Source organism: Numenius arquata, chromosome 2 (assembly GCF_964106895.1).
Source record: "Numenius arquata chromosome 2, bNumArq3.hap1.1, whole genome shotgun sequence".
In the NCBI taxonomy this organism is placed as follows: Eukaryota; Metazoa; Chordata; class Aves; order Charadriiformes; family Scolopacidae; genus Numenius; species Numenius arquata.
Genome location: NC_133577.1, coordinates 34,101,171 through 34,119,970, shown reverse-complemented (window position 1 = coordinate 34,119,970; position 18,800 = coordinate 34,101,171). Strand labels below are relative to the sequence as shown.

Sequence of the window (18,800 nt, the reverse complement as noted above, 5' to 3'; positions counted from 1 at the left end):
TTCATTCCACATTCTACTCTGCAGCACCTATATGGATAAGGAGGCACCAGAGTTTGCCCCCATAGCAACTGCCCAAATGATCCTCAGCGAGCCTCATGTTCACATATCCTAACAAAGCCACATGATATGCAGCAGTGCACCAGTCACAGACCATCATCCCATTAAAAATATTTCAGCAATGTCTTGGGGCCATAATGGAAGGCTTAGTGGAGGTCCTTTCATAGCGGAGATCCTTTCTGTTATTGAATACTGCCTGGCCTGTGAGGGCTCTTTCTCAAACACAGCTACCTATGTTCTAGACTATGGTCAAGCAGCTCAGTGTTGTGGGTAATTCAATGCTAGTTTCAATTTAAAAAAAAATTAAAAATTAAAGTTCTCTTAAGTGAGAGCAAATAATGCAAATCAAAGAACTGATATATATTGGCATTTAGGTAGAAGGCCAGGCTCCACTTCAGAGACACTAAAAACATGCTTGGATTCCATTCTGACAAAAACAGCTTTCTAAAGTGAAGAGGAGGAGCTATGCAATCTACATGGACTCACTTATATCCATACTGCCACTTAAATATGTGCCCAAATCCACTCTAATGACCAGACCTCCAACCCACACTGTTAACAAACCAGCTCAATATTATGAGCACCCTCAACTCAAACCGTGAGCCTCACAGAAGCCAGAGAGCATTCAAAAGTGCACAGAGGTCCTAGGTTTCTAATTTATTTACTCTGAGCAAATTAAAAAAAGAAAAAAAAAAAAAAAAGGTAATAGTAAACATCTCAATCTTTATGCCAGAATAGACATTCCAGCAAAACCAGCATCCTAGGCTGGAAAAACTTCAGACCCACTACAGGAAGGAACTGTGAGACACTTTTGCCTGATTTGAATCTGTAGAGGCATATGAGTGTTACACACTCAAACTGTAGATGGGCTTGTCAAAGCCAAAAAATCTTTAATATAAAGTTGCAAGCCAATGTGTTACCCTTCAATTTGGACACAGTCTTCATTACTTTCTCCAAGGTAGCACACTTTCATTTTGCAGAAAGTTTGTTTACTGGTGCTCTCAAATTAATGTCAATCTTGACATTAATAATATGGTACTTTAGTATAATGAAGCTTTTTATTTAGTCTTAAAAAATATGAGAAAGTGGAGATAATGGAAGATATGACACCATTATTCTGCATATCTTGTCAGTAAATCTAATTTTGTCTTTTTTTCTTCATCAATGTACCATAGTTAGAAAGCATTTCCAATAATTATTCCAATTGAGCAAGTCCACTGATTCCCACGTGTATAAAGAAAAGGCACAACAATTTGAGAATAAGTCACATTTGTTAAGAAACAGTTTACCTGATCTCCCCATTCATTGATAAATGGCATATTGATATCATCAATAAAGACAGTCATCCTTCTGCCTCCAGGAGGTCCATAAGTACTTCCAACGCGTTTGTCCACATAACTCTCTATTGTCCTCTAAAAATTAAAGAAAGTTCTTGTTTTGCATCTAAAGCAACAATATTTAAAATGTAGTGTTAAAAAATGTCTGTCTTACTGCTTTTTCCTACAGCACTTATCCAATGATTTCTTCTTTTTTATTAGTAGTTTCATCTCTGGTTCATCATTAAGGAACCTTATTCTCCTGTTCATCACGCTCATTCCTATGCAATTCCCTGGCCTTAGGACTATGTCCTGCAACCCACCTCTAGCTACTAGAGAAGTTTTTAAAACGTTTTCAAACTTGGAAATTATTATTTCATTATCAGCATTGAATCCCATTATTATCATGAAGTCACCAAACTAAAATGATATTAATTTCAGTATGACGTATTATCTTTGTACAAAACATTACATCTTCTTGTGAAAGGTATTTCAGTCTTCACACATGTCAAGATTAATGTAAGAGAAACTACTAAGAGTAAAGAAAATGAACAGATCAGAAGTTGTGAATTCTGTTACGTATCTTTTTTTTCCCCTCTTACTTCAGAAATCAGCAAAAGGTAGTGGGAAGATAGAACACACGATTTGAGAAATGAAGGATTAGCCAAAATAGTATTAATTATGAGTAAGTTAAAATACCAACAAACAGAAACAGTCTTTTCGTTGTCTACAGCGCAATTTTTATAAATATTGGACTTATTTAGAAAGGCATTTAAGAATCTCCCTTCCAAAGGGCAGCTCTGGAAATGAATGGAATCTGATTTCAGAGAGTTTGTCATGCACTGTCTGAAAATTTTGATTGCTTTGGATTTCCCCTAGCTAAGCTCAAATGTTCCATATTTGCAGTACAACTGCAGACCATACAGAGGCAACTTAGATTCATTTTACAATAATTTCCCAGATGTCTTGTAAGCTAAGTAATGCAATATTTTAACATTTTGGTGGCAATAATCTTTTAAGACTGAGTTCTGAACTAAATAAGAACTGAGATATAATAGACTAATAAGACATTGATATGTAATTGAAATATATCTTCAAAGTTCTACAGCTCTAAAGTCTTTCTAAAGGTACTTGGAACATAAACAATGGCAGAAAAAATACCTTACAAGATGGCAGCAAATGTTTTCCTTAGACAAATAATTTCTCAGCTTTACAAGCAAAAATGTCATCCTATATGAGTAATGTGGCACGTGCTGTCATAAAGACAGAGGTATTAATAGCATTTTTGAAACGGAAAATATATACAAGTTTTATCCAATGTTTTCGTTTCATTTTTTCATGAAAGAAAATAATTATCTGAGTGTTCTAAGATAAACACATACAGAACATTGATAATGTGTCATTTTAGAGATATGCGATTAACGTGAAAAAGAAAAGCTGCTAGGAGAAAGTGATTACATAAGAAATTAAGAATTTTGTAGCACATCTAAATCCAAAACTGGATGTTTGTTTGTGGGTGTGGTGGGGTGGGGTTGTGGGCGTTTGGTTTGGTTTTGGTGTTGGTGTTCTGGGATTTTTTGCATGTGGGTTTTTTTTTGTTGTTGTTGTTGGTTGGACTCGATGATCTCAAAGGTCCCATCCAACCAAAAATATTCTGTGATTCTGTGAAAATCACCCAGTTCTTCAAATATCCTCAGAATGATGACTCAAAATTAAAAAACTATTTTGAGTGTGGCTCTTTCAAGTGTTTAGAAGCATTTCAACTATTTGTTGCTACATCTCTCCTTGGGAATCAGCACAGTGAGCTACGTATTCAGCTAGCTAGCCAAAAAGAAAAAGCATATCTTCTGAAGTACTACAGGACTGTATCAGAGAGAAGACACAATAAGATCCTTTCACAGACTCTCTGTACCAGAGATGAGAAAATCTGGGTTTTGTTTTCAAGACAGTAATGTTCTAGGGACCCATAATACACTAAGTAAAGGACACCGATACAGAGATACTGACTGTTCAATTAATCTTGCATGCATGAAAGGATGCCTGCCTTATTCTGTCTCACAGTTTGATATAAACCATGGCCAGAGATCTTATGCATAACAGAAAAGCTCAACAGACATTCTGTGAGTTTGGTATTAAAAAAAAATAAAATAAATAAAATATATTTAATCCATTACTTTTCACCATTTTCTTAGTAACATTTACATTAGCTTTTTAAAAAAGATGCTTGATTTTGGGATGCAGTTTGTAAGATTGTCTCCACAAGCAGACTTTTCAATGAAGAAATATTCTAAGATGATTATCCTCCTGGCAGATTATCACCATGAATTCATTGCTTTGAAGAGGTAATGAAATCAATCCAACTTATAGGATCACATCATAGCAGATTTGTAGTATTGAATCTTAGCACAGTGGTATAAATCATCCTTTCAATCAGTTGAAAAAACTATCTGTAGTATTTGTTTCTATTTATATGGATTTTTAGCAGTTATATTGGGAAAGGGAAATCTCTACAAAGTTATGATGCTAGAGGACCTTAAAGATTGTATTTCTGATGCCACAGCCACTCCTGAGCTGAGGAAAAATAAGAGAATAAGTTGAAATAAGTTGTTGAAATATTATTTTTATTGAACAAAAATTAAAATTATGGTTATAAACTGAAGAATCAGGAAAAAACTGAAGATGTATGACCAAAAACTTTCATTAATCTAAAATGAAAAGGAAATCTCTTCAGCAAAAAATGGATTATTAGAATTCCATCATAAAAAAAGCACACAGCAATCATCGATGAATATACGTATCTGTCTGTGAGTGACTATATTTAATTTTGATCTCAAAAATTATTTTTTATGGCATTTTCTGAAGTGCTTAATTGACTCAGAGGAAAAAGATCCTTTAGACTTTCTAAATCACTTCTTTTAGCATCGGAATTAAGTACACTTTAAATACTTAGCAAGGAAATGATATGCAAGAATTGCTTAAAATCTGTATTTTACCTGAAACATAAATGGTTCTGTGGCAGATGAAAAGTTTAAACTTTTTGACAAATGCTTTTCTGGATCATATTTCTTCACATATGCCTTAATCATGACTGTCTTTGCAGTCCCTTGTTCTCCTGTAAGCAAAACTGCCTGTAACAGATATTTAAATCACATAACTAGTATCAAAACTTATACTGGTAGGATTTTTTCTAAACTTAACATTGCAGTAAGTATTGCACTGCTCATGTACCCTGTTAGACAAACCAGTGAAACTGGTGGAAGAGGAAGTAATTTAACATAGAATCTCTAAAATGTGTTTTATGTGCCACTCACAAAAGGAACTGAGAACTACTCCTCCTTAAGAGCAACAAAGAAAAATCACCTGTTTCAAAGCAGGCAGTTATTCTTCAACTCTTCTCAAGAGAACACCATCCTTTCTTTACAGAGCACTGGCTCCCATCCACCCCTTCTCTTCTCCTAAACTGATTGGGTTTTTTTACTGATTGTTTTGATACTGGAAACAAACTCCCTTTTCATTAGACTATAATGATTCTGTCTCCTATCACTGCAGTATTTACAACAACAGCATTTGATACTTCTAAATATGGCACTTTTGGCTCTTACAACTCATACTATCTTAATGTATGCCTCACTGTATATATTTCTATTTCTCAAAGCATTTTTAACTCCCTTCTGATGGCTTATTCAAATTAAAGGTGCAGAAAATTCTTGGTTCAAGCTAATATTTTGATAGCAAGTATTTTCTGCTTTCTCTTAATATTGTATATAATATATATAATACTATATAACTTATTTTCTGGTTAATCTGTACACTAAGTGTCATTTCCCTGAAAAAAAAAGGCAGCAATAAACATGTCAAGAAAGAAGAAAGTCTTTCTTGGTTTCCTTCTTATAATGATAAAATCTGAATGTAAATCAGAAAGTTGCTGAACCAAAGGATTAATGCTTCTTTCCTTTCTCTTAAACCACTTACAGAAATCTCCCATTTCATCTCATGAAAGTGAGCTAGATAAGAACAATTCTCTTTTTTCAGGCATGTAAGAATCTCCATGTGTTTTTTTCTAGCTCAGATTTTCATCCTACTTATATTTTTGACAGATGGTATTGTCTTTATTATTGTAGCCATAAAAGTTAAACTTTTATGACAAAAAATTACTTTATAAAAAGAATATTTTAAACATTTTGTCCATGCACAGAAATAAGTACAAAGGATTCATATGAAGAAAATAAAAATAGAGAAATGTCCTGATTTCAGCTGGGAAAGAGTTAATTTTCTTTCTAGCGGTTGCTGTGTTTCAGATTTGGTATGACAGCAGTGTCAGTAATGCATATTGTTTTCATTGTTGCCAGGTGATGTTTATATTTTTTCAAGGACTTTTTTCAGCTTCCCATTGAAGCTGAGAAGGAGCCCGGGCAGAATGTTGGAATGGCCAGTGGAATATTCCATACCATAGATGTCATGTTCAGTATATAAATGGCGTTATCCGAGGGGTGGATACTCATGACCACTGCTTGGGAGAGTACCGATTCACTGAGTGGCGAGAGTGACTTGTGTCATTATTATTACTGTTGTTGTTGTTATTTTCCTTTTCTGTTACTGTTCTATTAAACAGTTTTTATCTCAACCCATGAGGTATTTTTCCTTTCCCTTTTCCCTCCTTTTCTCCTTCTCCCTGCCCTTCTGGGTGAAGGGGGAAAACTGCACAAGCTGCTGCGTGGTCCTAGCTGCTGGCTGGGGTTAAAACCATGACAAGCAATACGTAAATAATACCTGGCAAGCAATGACTAGAGAATGTGAAGAACGATTGCAACTCCCAGTTACTTTATAATAGTTTCTATTTATTTCACATAGTAGGCATATCCTTAAATAAGTAATCCTGTACTTACTTTCTGTTGTTTTGCAATTGTGTCTATCAAAAACTGAGTTCTGACATTGTCAACATTTGGAACTAGAATAGATGCATAGTCTGGAACATTATCTGTTGGATAAATGTATTCCTGAACTCTTTTACTCCAGTGCTCCCAGTCACCTGAAACAACAACAGCAACAACATCAACAACAAAAAAAAGGAGGAAAATACCTCACAATATTTTGATCATGTTCAACATTTTGTTAGTACCAAAAAAAAAAAAATCCTAGACTTTACAGGTGAAGTACTACAAAGTATATAAAGGGATAAACTTTCTCAAGTTCAGCTATGATACATCTAACATAGGACATACTTAGTCATGACCCCTAATTAGTCTACAAATACATATAGTATACATATAGTAAATATATGTAATCTATAGTATACATATGTACTATAGACTACATATATATACTATATATAGTATATATACACACATATATATGTATACTGCTAAATATACAAATATTTCTTAAATTTCTATATAGCTATCTGAATAAAAACCCCCAAAGCATGTTTACCTAGCAACTAATTCTCACACTACTGGTGAGGAATTGAGAATACCAATTCCATATGTGTACACTAAATCAACATTGCCGGTCAAAAAACCATCTGAATTTGGACACGAGATATAGATACATTCACGTGAGAACATACTCTGAAAGAACACTAAATTCTTTGTGAAATTGGAGTTGTGTGTGTTATTTAAACTATAAATTCATTGTGGAAAATATCACACTAATCAAAATATCAATATTCATAATATTCAAATTATCACACTATTCTTACAGTTTTATAAACTGTAAGATTTATTACTGATTATCAGACATGGCTAAATAATTTTTATTAAGTGGAGTTAAAATCAGATTATATTTTTAAACAAGAAACACTAGGTGTGAGGAAATTAAATATAAAATTAATATTAATTTAGACTAAACCAGCCAAAGCATAAATTATCTAAAATTGCAGGCTGGTTAAGAAACCTGTAAGAATGAAATTAAAAACAAAAGAAATAAGAAAATGTTACCAAAGAGCACTCTATCCCTTGTTTCTGACTTCTCACTTCCACAGAGGCACTGCATATAGAATCTGTGCTACTACTATACTGTCATCAAAAATCTCTGCTCATATGACTGTATAACAAGGGCTTAAGGAGTAATTTTAAATTTCAAAGAAGCTATACTCAGTTTAAAATGCCAGTATAAAAAAGAATGTTAGTGCTTTTTCTTACCATAATCAGTAACATAAAACTCATACATTGTTTGGCTGGTGCCAGGGGTGATTTCTGGTAAGTCTAATTTGTTATCATGAGCTCTAATGAAGGCTTCAAGTTTGTCCCTACTGTCCAACTCCAGAAGAGCACCTAAACTCCACATTATTGCAAAGCAGAACAATTTATCCAGATGAGATGTAGTTGATAGGCCACCTTCTTCCTTCGACGGAATCAAACCCTCCAGAAGATTAATAGACTGAAAATATTTTAAAATACTATGCGTTAATATTACATAACCTCTTTTTATTTTTATACATATATGCACATGCATTATTTATATGTATTCAAACTTTAAATCATAATTTGAAAACCGATATAGGTTGCCAAAGAATACCATAAAATTCCAAACCACAAACTCAAGAAAATAGATTAAAAATATCTATATAAAAGTAGATAAGTTCCAAAATTACTTAGATAATTTGATCATCAACTATTCTTTGAAATTATGTCTATATAATAAATGTCTTTTAAGAGCTAGGGTAACAGAACAGATTTTTAAGGGATTTTATAATATCTACTGGGGTATTCAGAACTCCAAAAGTAGGTGGGGCCATTTCTTTCCATCTTTAAGCATGGAAGAATTTTCAGCACCTGTCTAATGTATTTATCTTAATTATGGTCAATTAATGTATCTATCACATTAACTTCTATTTTGTGTTTAAAAAAAAATAATAAAATATCCTATTTTATGATTGCTTCACTTTATTTCCAAGGAACTAGATTCCAGATATCCAATAACTTGCTCTGCTAGTTTTGAATGAGACAGAGTTATTTTTTTTCATATTAGCTTATATGGGACTATGTTTTGCATTTGTGCTGAAAACAGTGTTGATAATACATGGATGTTTTTGTTACTGCTGAGCAGTGCTTACACAGAATCAAGGTCTCTTCTGCTTCTCACCCCACCCCACTGCTGAGTAGGCCAGGGGCGCACAAGAAGTTGTATCCCACAGATACAGCTGGGACAGCTGACTGTAACTGACCAAAAAGATATTCCATACTATATGACATGGTGCTCAGCAGATAAAGCTGGGGGAGGAGGGAGGAAGGAGGAAGGAGGAAGGGATGGATGTTCCCCTTCCATTACACGTGATGGAGCCCTGCTTTCCTGGAGATGGCTGAACACCTGCCTGCCTATGGGAAGTGGTCAATGAATTCATTGCTTTGCTATGCTTGAGGGCGTGGCTTTTGCTTTACTAATTAAACTGTCTTTACCCACGAGTTTTCTCACTTTTGCTCTTCCATTTCTCTCCCCCATCCCACAGGGGGAGAGTGAGTGAGTGGCTGTGCGGTGCTTAGTTGCTGGCTGGTGTTAAACCATGACACTTGCTTTCTACAATTGTCACTCATGACACATGTTTGAGTGTCTTAGATAACATGACTCATATTCCCCTTCTATACAAGGCAGTGTCAAACACATTGTTTCAAAATATGCCTTTTTAACAGGGAAACAAACTTGTAATCAGCTCTTAGAATTCTTATTCTTTATGATGTCTTGGATCTCATACTTGAAGTGGGAAGTAACGAAGCCCTATACAGTTTTTATGCAGCCTACCTAAATGACCTAAATAGTTAGAATACTTTTGATTACTTTAAAATTCAGTTTCAAAAAAGGATTAATCAGCATTAATTACACTTTACAACATTAAAATAATGGCACTTCTTTTCTTTGGAAGACAGTTTATCTAATTATTTCCAGGACAGTCTGTGTCCCAGTTTATCTGAACAAAATCTTTTTGTTCCCTCAAATACAAGCTCAAGTTCAAAATTTCCCATGATGCTCTGGGTCTCAGCAATATTCTGTAACAAGTTTTTGGAGAAAGAAAACAGAAAAAATTAAACTGACTTATAAAACCACGCAAATGGTTGCAACAAATCAGATGAAAACTTCAGCTTCCCAGCATCTCATCTGCAATAGTGACCAAAAGTGGACACTTAGAGTAGTAAAAACAAAGAAAAAACTCCATTGGCTTGTGGAGGTACTGGGGATGGTACTTCCTGCTGGTACTCTCTTCAGCTTGGGGCTTTCTGAACCAAATACACTTCTCCTGTGTTTAGTAATCATGCACGGATTTTTCCACCCTGAAAATACTGACTGGTCTTGAGCCTACATAAACTTTTATCATCTATAACACCCTTTGGCAATATGTTCTATAGGTCTGCTATTCATGGCATTGAACAGTTTGTTTTTTCCCTGGGTAAACCCCTTCATGCTTATCTTCACTGAATTTCATTTGCCATTTTATTACCTATTTATTGAGTCTCATAAAGTCTGTCTATAGTTCTTCATGGTTAGCTGTTTTGTCCTTACTACCCTTAATAATTTAGAATCATCAGTAAACTTCTTCACCTAAAACTTTTCCAAATTATTTATGAACATTTTGAACAGTGTTGGTCCCAGAAAAGGTACCTCAGGGTTAGTGGTAACCTCTGTTCTTCCTAAAAACTGATACTCCAATCACACCTTTCCTGTCTTCTAATTAGTTATTTATGTAGAAATGAACCTTGCATCTTCTGCTATGACTGCTTAGCTTCCATGTAAATCCCTGGTAAAGAACTTTGTCAAACATTTTTGTTCCTTCATGTAGACCACACCAATCAGATCTCCTTTAGCTACAAATTTACTGACTTTTCCAATAGGCTTGTAAGGCAGAATAACCCTAAACAAAAACTGCGTTGAATCTCCTCAAATAACTTATATTTTTCCACCTAATGAGGTGGACCAGAGGATGGTAAACAGCCAAAAGAAAAACTTATAAGTTAAAACACACAAAAAAACCCCCCAACAACCCAGCCAGGAACAATACTAGAATATATACAGTTAGAAAATCAGTGGAAATTCACGAGGAAAGCAAAGGTGATATCACTTTTTATATAAAACCATTATGAAACAGTTGTACATTAAAAAACAACTTAAATTGTGAATGCTAACAAATGGCAGATAATTTGGTACATGTGCATGTGTGGGTGAACTAAACTGGACTTTAAAATTCAAGTACAACTCAATTTTGCTATCTGCTAGATGCAACTGTTTTGAGACAGTTGTAAATTTTGAAACCACCTGAACTAAACAAAAATGGCATGTCCTGAGTCCCACTATTAATAAAAAGGTGTAAGACAGAACTACCAATAAGGAAGCTGATAAGGTACAGTGCTTCTGCACATAGACCATTTAAGGCAAAACTGGAATCTTAAGGTTCTGGAAAGGAGAGGTGGTGTGGAAAAGAAGGGCCCCCAAAAGAAATGGTCTTGGAAAAAAAGGGGCCCAGAAAGAAGGAGGTGAAGATCCTGGTTGAAGGAAAGATCCCGGAAACATGAGAATATCCTGGAGATCAAAGATATGCATGTAGACAAATGCTGGGGGATGCCAAGAGACCTTGTCAAGTAATGCCCAATCCTGGCAGCTGCAAGCAGCTGCACAGCACAGAAACCAACATGACTTTTTGCTCTACTTTCCCATATCAAGAAAGAAATCCTTGCGGGGAAGGGAAATCATCAAGACTAAGTGATGTAACACCGGAAGGGGGAAGCAAGTGAGGAAGTGAATCTGTGAAATGACAAGTAGTGTAAAAGCTCTGATCTCACTGGTTCTTAGATAAACCCCAACATATAGATCCACTAAGGGTTATTTACACTGTCGCACTTATGACAGAAACTTTCTAGAGACTTTTATTCACTGGAAGAAACATTCAATACAGGTTAAATCAGGGAAATATGTCCCTTACCAAGCAGTATGAGTAGAACACTGACTTGCTCACACTTCCTACCAAGCCCTGATCAAAAATAACATAGAAGCTTCTAGCCCCAGGAAAAGTCTTTCATGAACACAACATTAATTCAGTCAGAGGTTTCACAGATAACAAATGTAGAAGAAAAAAATATTTCTCTCAAAATTTTGTGCATATCATGTCCATATTGTTTATCATCATAAATTGGCAAGTTACATAGTTTCTGCCTATGGGCTTCAATTCTATAGATATCCTAATTCCACTTGATACAGCACAGTTAAGCTTTGCAGCATTTACTGTGCCTATTAATTTGCAGCAAAGTACTTCAAACTGTTGAAAATCTTAAGCTAAATCCTTAATGAACAGTGAAGAGATACTGGTTGCAAATTGACTAGTTTAATATAAAATTGAAGTGTCATCCAAAATATTATCTTGTCTACCCTCTTATTCAAAGGCACTACTGCATTTGTTATGAGTGCCCATATAAAACGGAGATTACATGGACAAGTAGAAAAGTCTGGAGACTTAGAAGCTGCAGATGACAAGAGACAAACAGATCAGCTGGAGACATGCAGTATAGGACTGCCAGTCTTGCAAAATCTGCCAAACCCATAATTTTATTATTAATAAATCATTGATAAAGTTTGGACTGCACTCAAGGTAGTATTGCAACTGATAGAAAGGGACAGGCAAAAATTACTGCATTGACCTTGGAAGAGCTGACTGACAGAATCACAGCTATTACATCTCAAGATAAAAAGATAATTAGAAATATTCTTCACTCTTTCTGCTGATGCTACCAGTAGGGTTAGACTGATCCTTACCAGAATTCGTTTGGTATTAAAAGAACTGGAATGAAACCACTAGGTTATTAGACACAAGCTTCTGAAAGCTTACTGAGGTCTGCAAATACCAGCCAACAGAAGACTAGTCTACATATGAAACAATAAAGAGAGTAAATTTTTCTTCTGCACCTTAGAGAGGTTCCTCTTATATTGCCTAGGAAACAAATATTGAGTTTGAGATTTTCTTTGTTAGGAAAGAACCTTTTCAAATTAAATGTTATTGCTATCAAATGTTCTCTTTGCTATTTCTGCATGTTTACGATAGTCAGTCAATTCACACAGACTTACACAGTATCCGTTTTACCTGCATAATGTAGTTACATTCCAGAAGTTCCATTTTTGGATTAAGGTTTAGTTTCATATAGGTATATGATGGTTCAAAGATTCTATCATACAAACTTTGCAAAACTTCAGCTTCTTCAGAAGAACGTTTTTTCAGCCATGCCTGAAAAACATCCACAGTATTTTTTGGTCTAAAATACATAACAAGGTAAAGGTAGGAGTAGCCAGCAATCATAACCTTACTTGCAATATTGGTCTCCAGCTGAGGGCAGAAGAACTGATGTAGACCATACCCATTCGAGAAACTGTTGCTGGAGAGGCATTCTCAATGTTGTGGACCTCAAATAACAGTTTACACGTAGGAGACATAGGAATTCGATCTCCATTAGCTAGAGTAAGGGTCTTGTTATCATCCAAAACTGAATTTAGATTCTCAATCCAGATTGCATCTACAGGACCATCTAAAATCAGAAACACATTTTCACCTGGAAAAATAATCAGAAAAGATATAGTTCATATCACCGCGCTGAAAGAACAAGAAAATACATTTACAAAAGATGGACTAGAACTTAAATAATGTATAAAAACGTACTTTATTTGTTGTAATTTCTGCCATCTCCATGGATGCTCATTACTGTATAAATTGCATACTTAGTTAAGGAATTATTTTTGAAACAATTAGCAAATGAGGGCACAAATATATCTTTAAAATGTTGAACATCTGTGGTGATATTACCTTAGCTGCCAGATAGATACCACGCCACACTCTCACTCCCCCTCCTCAACAGGACAGAGCAAGAAAATATGGTGAAAGTGCTTGTGGGTTGAGGTAAACACAGGGAGATCACTTACCAACTACTGTCATGAGCAAAACAGGCTTGACGTGGGGAAAATTAAGTTATTGCAAATTAACATAGACTTGGATGATGACAAACAAAGACAAAAACCATAAAATATCTTTCCTCCATCCTCTTTTTTTTCTCCAGACTCAATTTCTTCCTTCCCAACCTAATCTAACTTTCTCCTTCCTCCACCCGCCATTCCTTCCTGAGCAGCACAGGGGAGATTAGAGAATTTAGCATTTTGTCACTAAAATAAGAGTTCTTTGGGCAACTAAACAAAAGGTGTTGAATATTCACATAACCCATTTAAGTTAATTAAAACTATCACCACTCATCAATTCTGAAAATCTAATTGTTTTTCTTTTCTTTTGAAACATAGATGAAAATGCCTAAATTTTTGAAATCAAATTTTAAAATTCTGGCTTTATTTTGAATATAGACAATTTCCAACAGAGAAAATATAGACAATTCCAATATAGAAAATTCAACTTTCTATTAAAAAGAATTTCCTTCTAGGAAGATTCCCTCGAAGAACTCCCTTTCTCTAATATAAACATTTTTATTTTTTCAGATACAACTGAATCACTGTGCAAAGGAATTTCAATATTCCAACCCTAAAATAACAAAATATAGATATAGGTAATCAACATATGGAAAACCATGGAAAAAACATTATTTTAAAGGTTGTCCAATTACTACAAGTAAATTTAAATTATAATTTATCAGCTTCCAACTAACACATCTGCACTGTAGAATTGAAGTGGCAAGGAAACGAACAATTTTTTTAATGTAGAAATACTAGTAAAAGAATACATTTTTAAACTGCTGCCCTTTCTTGAGAAGTGAACTGTAACCTCATCCACATTCTCTATAGTTTCTCTCAAGAGGGAACTTAAACATTTGCAAATTCAAGATGCTTTTTTTAACATATCATTCAAGAGGTATTTTTATGAGACCACTCACAAAGTATTTACTTACCCTTTTTAGCTTTCAGTGTTTTCCTCCACAGTGTAGAAAATATTCCATCTGTCCAATCATTAGTTGCAGCATCTAGTTTTCCAAACATTTGAGGAGCAGTAATAGCTTTGGGGTTCATACGCATTTCTCTATGAGGTTGGCCACATTCTGTTAGAGCTCTCATTAACATAGTTATGACCATTGTTTTACCAGATCCACTAGGTCCAAGTGTCATCAACCCATGACGTACTAGAGAAGTTTCGTACAACTATTAAAAAAAAAAAAATTTAAGAAAAATATGCTTTTTTGGAAGATTTTTGCTTGCATTTAATACATTTGATATTGATTATAAATTTATTAGCCATACAAATTATATGCTCAGAATTGAAATTAGCATATGTTTGCTGATTTTTATTGTTTTGTGGAATACTACATACCTTCACATCCTAATCTTCTAAGCACCAAGCAAGTTTACTATCAAAGAGTTTAAGGAACTAAGTCTTGCTAAACTTTTCAAAGCAACTGAAAATAATTTCACCAGAATCTAAAAAGGATTTTCTGTGTTATTCAAAAGGAAAAATTAATAGTAGCAAAATATTAATGCAACAGAAGAATGACTAATTAATACAGTGCTAAGCCACTTGAGTATATGAAATAAACACAGGGACCACACTTCCTACAGGATTGCGGATGGATTTTGGTTCAGGACAGTCCTTTATTAAATTTTCTATTTTTCTTTTAGTATGAGCTTTAGGCTTGCTATTGAAGCAGCAGCGTCTGCCTACATAAGTATCTCCTTTTGGAGCAACTCAAAGGAACAAAAAAGTGGTAGTCCTCCTGGATGACAGAACCTTGAAAGGAGAAACATATATAACTGCTTCCTCTGCAAGCTGAATAAAGGCTTGTATCAGTCCAGGAGGAAGATCTACAGGCACCAAAAATCTAAACTACAATCAAGTCCACTATGAACTTGACAATTTCAAACTTCTTATTCCCAGTGGAAGATGGAATTTGTTAAGGCACAAGCAATCTTCCTATGACCAGTTTGGCAACCAGAAATACTAAGCTGTGAATAAAATAGTGAACATGGTTTTAAACAGGATGGTCAAAAGTGTTTTCTCCCATACAAAAATTCTGCTGGTCATCAGTGTGAAGCTGTGAGAAGGACAATACAGATCCAGCATGCAGAACATGGAGGAAAACCTTCTGTAAATTTGGTGGAGTCTGAGCAGAGCCATAAATAGATTTCTGGTTTGATGACAGAGACATGACATTTTAGTTGCTGTGAAGTAACATAAGGCAGAATGTTGCACTTTGTAAAATATTTTAATGCACTGTAACCATCATTCTTACTCAACAAATCACGTGGCAGTTTTGGTTTTTAAGCAAGACAAGTTTGGAAGTTTTCAGAAATCTGGCAATAAGTACAAAGGTCACAGTGCCTTTCTTGGTTTACATCTAGCTTCTTTAAAGATATTTAGATTGTAAGAGCCAATGTAGTTTCTAATTTAAGACTGTACAGCCAATGAACAAGCCTAGCACTTCGAGGCCTGTTGTTTCAGAAAGTCTCTATTCTGAGGCTGTATTTCAAGAAGATGCAAACCATATTTCCATAGGGCAAAATGTTCTTAAGTGTCAGTTGTTGTAGCTATGCTGTCATCTTGGCAATCAGCAAAATTACAAATAAATGCTTGTACAGCAATATAGTTTTCAGCCATTAGAAATGGTAAAGGTTATTAGTCTTAACCATTAACAGTGTTTAACAATTATCCAAAAAGTAGGGATAAGTAAAATATAAAAATTAGAAGACAGCATAATTCTGGCTGATAAATTTTACAAAGCAGAATTTAATTTCATCAATTAATGGAATTTAAAATAAATAAATAATCAATTTCACTAATTAAGGCTACAAGCTCAGTTTCAATGAGTAAAATAGCCAATAAAGTAAAGGTGAGCACTGTTTAAAACATCGTACTAGGAGATACAGTGTTCATATCTTGTTGCCAGCATGCAGAAAAAAACAAAGAATCAGAGAACACAGAAAACCAACAAAGTTTAAAACATGTTCAAAAACATCATTATCATCAATAATTAAAGTGTGTTCTCAAAAAAGAGTAGGACAAAAAGACAGAAGAGCAACAATGCTCTAGTTACCTTTCCAGCTTGTCAATTTACAATTTTTTAGTGATTGTCTAATTATTTATTTCTTGAGTTGTTAGTCTGCTCCATTTGCTAAGTTTGCTCTTTAAAGAAGAATGTGTGTATAGGGAAGTGTGTCGGCATGGAGATCATCAGAACATGAGTTAACTGTCTTAATAATAAATTTAAAGTTAGTTTCAAACATGATCGCATATCAGAAATACAACTGTCAGCCATTTAAATGTTATGTTGGAGTACAGGTCCCAAAAGCCATTTAAGAACCTTTTTTCCTTTATATTAAATAACTACATATTCATTAATCAACAACACATCATAAAGATTATCTTACACTAAATACAAATTACCACAATCCAAAATTATAGTTTAATCACTAAATCATTAGTTTACTAGACATAATGTCTTACAAATATTCTGAAGTCCAAACAATTTCTTGCAATACCTTCACAATTTTCTCTCTTTTGCTTTTCAATGAGAACACACCCCAGGTATAAAAAGCTTGCAACACAAGGTAAACAAAACATATTACACTCCTGGCAAGCTGCCAGTGCCCAGGGTCTATTTCTGTACTCTTTAAGTACTGAGAAATAAGTATTATTCATGTCAAAAGGAAGCAAACTTTTTGTTTTATGTAAACAACATTGTTTGCAACAACTTTTTGCTACACAGTCTCTCATTCAGATTTTATGTATTTTCTTCCTCATTTTTACTAAAAATCTTGCATGCAGGTAACAGAGGAATACATATTCCACTTAGGTGCGGTCTTTTCACAGTAGTCAGGTGGCTAATCCACTTCAGAAGGATGCTAGCTTTGACAGTAGCTGAGCTTGCTTGCATCCTTTGTAGCCTAGAAAGCCTCTAAATCTCTTTATAGCATTAATCTTCCAAGCACGCATGTCCTTGAGAGAAACAATTCCCTTTTTATGAGTGTCGTTCTTGTTACTGACACTATTTTTGGTTCTTCCATTTTATAGTACCTACATGCATGTTCACTTGCATGCTTAACCTCGTTATAGGTTTCCATAAGTTTGTCATAGCATATGCTAAGACATATATGCTCTATACATTCCTATCACAGAATCACAGAATATTTTTGGTTGGATGGGACCTTTGAGATCATCGAGTCCAACCAACAACAACAAAAAAAACCCCAAAACAACCCCCCCCCCCCAAAAAAAAAACCCCAAAACCCACCAAAACCAAAAAAAACCCCCAAAAATCCCAGAACACCAAACACCAGAACCAAAACCAAACAAACACCCACAACCACATACTACACCCACCCACAAACCAACAATCTTGGCCACTACAGCATGCCCTGAAGTGCCATGTCTACACGTTTCTTAAATACCTCCAGGGATGGCGACTCCACCACCTCCCTGGACAGGCTGTTCCAGTGCCTGACCACTCTCTCGGTAAAGTAATTCTTCCTAATATCCGATCTAAACCTCCCCTGCCGCAACTTCAGACCATTTCCTCTGGTCCTGTCATTATTCCCTTGGGAGAAGAGGCCAACACCCACCTCTCTTCACCCTCCTTTCAGGTAGTTGTAGAGGGCAATGAGGTCCCCCCTCAGCCTCCTCTTCTCCAAACTAAACATGCCCATACTTTAACTCTTTCAACTCAGTAGAGATAAACTGAATGATTTACCAACCAGTGTATAGGTTCTCAAAACTTATGTGAGAAAAACCTTTGTTTACTACAATGTCTGCTCAAACTCATCATGAAGACTCTTCTTCATTACAGAAACACATTTAAGTCAGAAATAGATACGTCTTGTGGTTTTCTTTGCCCTTCTCCCCTACTCAGCAGGAGCATTGCCCTGCCTGTTTCTTCTCACTCTTTATTTACTGCTTTTGCCTTCAAAATGCCTCCAAATCCTTCTTATGCCCTACTGTCCCTACTCTACTCTAAGAAACTCATGTTACAGACCCATGTACACACCTTGCTGCTTCATTCAGATAACTTGGATGGACTACCACATCTGGGAAAGGTTCGGGTAACAGCATGGTTTAAGGTATTTTTTTTTTCTTCTTCTGGATGATTTAAAGAAATAAAAACATAAGTCCCTTGAAATAGTCTTCCTTAGTGTGGTGTACACACAACCTTTGTTTCTTCCCATATCAGAAGCACAGGTCCTTGAGTGAGACAGTGGTTTAGCTACTAACATGGTGTTCTGATTCCTGTTAAAACTGTGTTGGGGAAAAAAAAAAAAAAAGTTTTACCTGAACAAGCTTAAGATTCCATGGTGGATGATTAATCAATCCTGCCTCTTCAACCTGATTAGCTACTGCAGCCTGAAGCTCAGCATAGGTACTAGTGTCCAACTGTAATCCCGGAAACAGATCATTGATAAGACTGAGAAACAAAGGCTCATCTTCATCTATCTGAGAAAAAACCAAAAAGTTATTAAGTGCTTAAAGCACAGTTATCC

The 18,800-nt window shown here is 35.1% G+C and overlaps 1 protein-coding gene across 1 annotated transcript in view; it reads right to left on the bottom strand.

The window, feature by feature from the left end:
* Positions 1-18,800, bottom strand: part of DNAH8 (dynein axonemal heavy chain 8) — a 140,974-nt gene that overhangs the window by 51,958 nt on the left and 70,216 nt on the right. Inside the window, exons 48-55 of the mRNA XM_074168783.1 lie at positions 18,592-18,753; positions 14,231-14,477; positions 12,654-12,895; positions 12,433-12,573; positions 7,514-7,751; positions 6,260-6,402; positions 4,367-4,501; positions 1,347-1,469 (exon numbers count right to left, since the gene is read on the bottom strand). Of these exons, the coding sequence (XP_074024884.1) occupies positions 1,347-1,469; positions 4,367-4,501; positions 6,260-6,402; positions 7,514-7,751; positions 12,433-12,573; positions 12,654-12,895; positions 14,231-14,477; positions 18,592-18,753 (1,431 nt within the window). The remainder of the gene's footprint in view (positions 1-1,346; positions 1,470-4,366; positions 4,502-6,259; positions 6,403-7,513; positions 7,752-12,432; positions 12,574-12,653; positions 12,896-14,230; positions 14,478-18,591; positions 18,754-18,800) is intronic.